The sequence below is a fragment of the Melospiza melodia genome, chromosome 8 (genome assembly GCF_035770615.1).
Source record: "Melospiza melodia melodia isolate bMelMel2 chromosome 8, bMelMel2.pri, whole genome shotgun sequence".
NCBI lineage: Eukaryota > Metazoa > Chordata > Aves > Passeriformes > Passerellidae > Melospiza > Melospiza melodia.
In genome coordinates this window covers 1,075,874-1,078,887 of record NC_086201.1, presented here as the reverse complement: position 1 = coordinate 1,078,887, position 3,014 = coordinate 1,075,874, and the positions used below count along the sequence as shown (strand labels likewise).

The 3,014-nt window shown below is 65.7% G+C and overlaps 1 protein-coding gene across 1 annotated transcript; it reads right to left on the bottom strand.

Annotated features, from left to right (window-relative positions):
- Nucleotides 1–1,063: 1,063 nt before the first annotated feature.
- RPRM (reprimo, TP53 dependent G2 arrest mediator homolog) lies at nucleotides 1,064–1,747 on the bottom strand. The gene has a single exon (XM_063161340.1). It carries the CDS (start codon nucleotides 1,739–1,741, stop codon nucleotides 1,328–1,330), a length of 414 nt encoding a protein of 137 aa, XP_063017410.1. The 5' UTR covers nucleotides 1,742–1,747; the 3' UTR covers nucleotides 1,064–1,327.
- Nucleotides 1,748–3,014: the final 1,267 nt, after the last annotated feature.

The window sequence follows — 3,014 nt, the reverse complement described above, 5'->3', positions numbered from 1 at the left end:
GAATTTTGGATAGATCTCTGCAGCCTGGGGAAGATGTCAGATCTGCGATTCCCGGCCCGGGGTGTGTTTGTTCCCGGGAGAACAGGCAGATCTGTTCTTTGTCCTCCCCCGAATGCGGCTGGAAATGAGGGATCGCTGCCGAGATTCCTGCCGGGCGCGGGGAATTGATTCCATGGGGATGCTCTGCTCTGCCTCAGCCTCTCCCACGAGCGCCTCTGGCACCTCCGGCTTTTTCCACCCCTTCCAGCCCAGCTGTAAATGGATTTCACCTTCCCCATCCCCGCTTTAAACTCCCGATAACCTCTCCTAGGGGCGCCCATTAAATTTCGGCAGCTCGGCCATCTCCAGCCCCGGGATAAACCAGGAAGCTCCAAGAGCTTCCAGCACTAAAAACCACGGACAATCAATATTTCCCGGCAGGAATTTGGGTGTCGGGAGAGCGATTTTCCCGCAGGTTGTGGGAGCCGCTGCGTGCCCATCCCGCTGCCGGGATTCCCGGGGAGCACGGGTTTATCCAGGAGCCAGCGGAGCCCCCGGGAATGGCAGAAACAGCTCGGGAAGATCCCTGAGGAGGGAATGCACGGAGAAATCCAAATCCCGTGGGAGCAGCGGCTTCTCCCTGCCGGGAATGTGCCCGCGCCGAGTCACCTGTTGGTCCGGCTTGTGGCTGGGACAATAAAACTCGGTTTTGTGCTTTCCCAGAGCCAGAATTGCCGCTGTATTCCCGGGCAGCGGGATCCCGCCGGGCTGGGCTGGGCGCTCTCCCTGGCCACAGGGGCAGGAACGCAATTCCCGCATCTCCCGGGGGTCAGGGATGCGGGTCCCGCGCTCGGCCAGCCGCGGGGGCCGGAAAAGCGCTGGAAAAACGCTGGGAAAGGGCCGGAAAAACGCTGGGAAAGGGAAGATGTAGCCCGGCTGGACGGGAAATCCCGCCGGACGGGCCGCGGGGGCACAGGGACACATTCATCCCGGCTGCATCCCGGGACTGGCGGGCGGGAAGGGGAAGGGGAAGGGGAAAGGGAAGGGGAAGAAATGGAGGCGGACGGAATAAGGAGCCCAGACCTGTTGCCATCAGAGCACGCTTTACTTCGGCAGCCACGGGCGGCGGGACCGGGCCGGACCGGGATGGGCCGGGATGGGCGGCTCTGGCCGCCCCGAGCATCTCCCGACCTCCGGCATGCCGGCAGCCATTCGCCCGATGGTTTTCAGGAGGAAAAGCTCCGGGCCGACCCCGCGTGTCCGCGGGAGGGCTGCGGGCGGTCAGTCAGTCCTGCGGTCAGTCGGTCCGGCTGTCGGTCCGGCGGGCAGCCCGGGCTCGGCGCCGCGGTCAGTACGGCCCCACCACCACCGCCTCCACCTCCTTGGACGGGCGGCGCTCCTTGACCAGAAAGTTGATCATGCCCTCGGACTTGATGAGGAGGTTGCAGCCGAGGAAGAAGATGCCGAACACCACGGTGAGGGCCAGCACGCACATGACGGCGATCTGCACCACGCGCATGATGTACAGGCTGCGCTCGTCCGCCGCCGCGCCGCTGCCGTCGGTCACCACGGAGGCGGCGGTGCAGCAGCGCAGCGCCCGCTCCAGCTCCAGCGCCGCGCCCCCGGCCCCCGCCAGCAGCCCCGCCGCCGCCGCCGAGGAGCCGTTCGGGGCCGCCGGCATCGCCGGGGATCCGTTCAATCCCGCCGGAGCCCCCAGGGATCCGTTCAGCCCCGCCGGGAGCCCCGCCGAGGAGCCGTTCATCCCTGCCGGCAGCCCCGCCGCCGCCGCATGCAGGCGGCCCGAGCCGGGCCGGGCGGAGCCGTGCCGAGCCCAGGCGAGCCCAGCCTGGCCGCTCCGCGCTGCCCCGCGCCCGCGGAGCCGCCGCGCTGCCCGCCCGGCACCGCCCGCTCCGCTCCCGCTCCGCCCCGGGAGCGACCGGGATGGGCCGGGAGCGAGGGAAAGGATGGAGGGAGGGACGGGAGAGGGGCTGGGAGGGAGATAGGGAGGGGAGAGGGGGTGGAGTGAGGGAGAGAGGGAGGAAAGGAGGGTTTGGATGGGGAGGAAGGAGGAGAAGGGAGTGGAGAAGGTTTGAGGATGGAGGAAGGGGAAAGGGGAAGGGTTTGGATGAGGAGGGAGGGGGAGAAGGGAGGAGACGGGTTTGGGGCGGGAGGGGGAAAGGGGAGGGGAGAGAGGTTGAAGGGGAACGGGAAGGAGGGAGGGGATTTGGGGTGACGAAGGAGGGGTCGGCGTGGGAAGGGGAGCGGCTTTGAGGGGAATTTTTGGGAATCGGGATGGGGGGGTCAGGAAAACGGGGAGGACGGCGTTTTTGGGAAGAGAGTCCGGCATGGCAAAGGGTCGGGAGGGGAGCGGGTTTGGGGAGGAGGGAGGGGGCGTGGGGAAGGGGGCACAGAGGGGATGGGAGGGGCTCTGGGTGTGGCCAGGGGAGGATTTGGGGGTCGGGAGAATGGGATTGGGTCTTGCAGAGCTGGAATGGGGCAAGGGGGGTTGTGAGGGGCGTTTAGGGCATGGGTTTTGGTGGGAGATGTTCCGAGGGGGATGAGAAGGGGGATTTGGGGGAATGGGGCAGCAGGATTTTTGCCCGTGGGATTTGTGCTGGGTTTTGGCAAATGGATTTCAGGGATGGACTTTCCTGAGGGAGGGGCCTTTGGGAAGTGGCTCTGAGGGAATGGGTTTGCGAGTGCTTTTAGGGGACTCGCAGGGAGCCGATTTAGTGGGAGTGGGATTTCCCACGTGGGTTTTAGTGGGAGTGAGCTCTGGGCTGTGCACTCCCAGGAAAGTGGGAGTGGTTTTTTTTTTTGGGAAAACACATTTTGGAGGAGGTTTCTCTGCTGAGGGGTGCAGGGTCAGTCCTGGGAGCCGCGGGAAGAGCCAGAGCAGCCCTTTGGGGCCCGGTGGGCTGGGGTGGTGGAACCCCCATTCCCAAAGTTCCCCCAGCTCTGTTTTCACGGCAGATCCAGCTCCGAGCGTTTCGGAGCCTTCCCGTGTGTGTGGGAGCAGTGCCAGAGGAGCGGTG

What these genes read in the sequence shown, in the direction of transcription:
- RPRM (XM_063161340.1), bottom strand. Translation starts at nt 1,741, where the DNA reads ATGAACGGCTCCTCGGCGGGGCTCCCGGCGGGGCTGAACGGATCCCTG.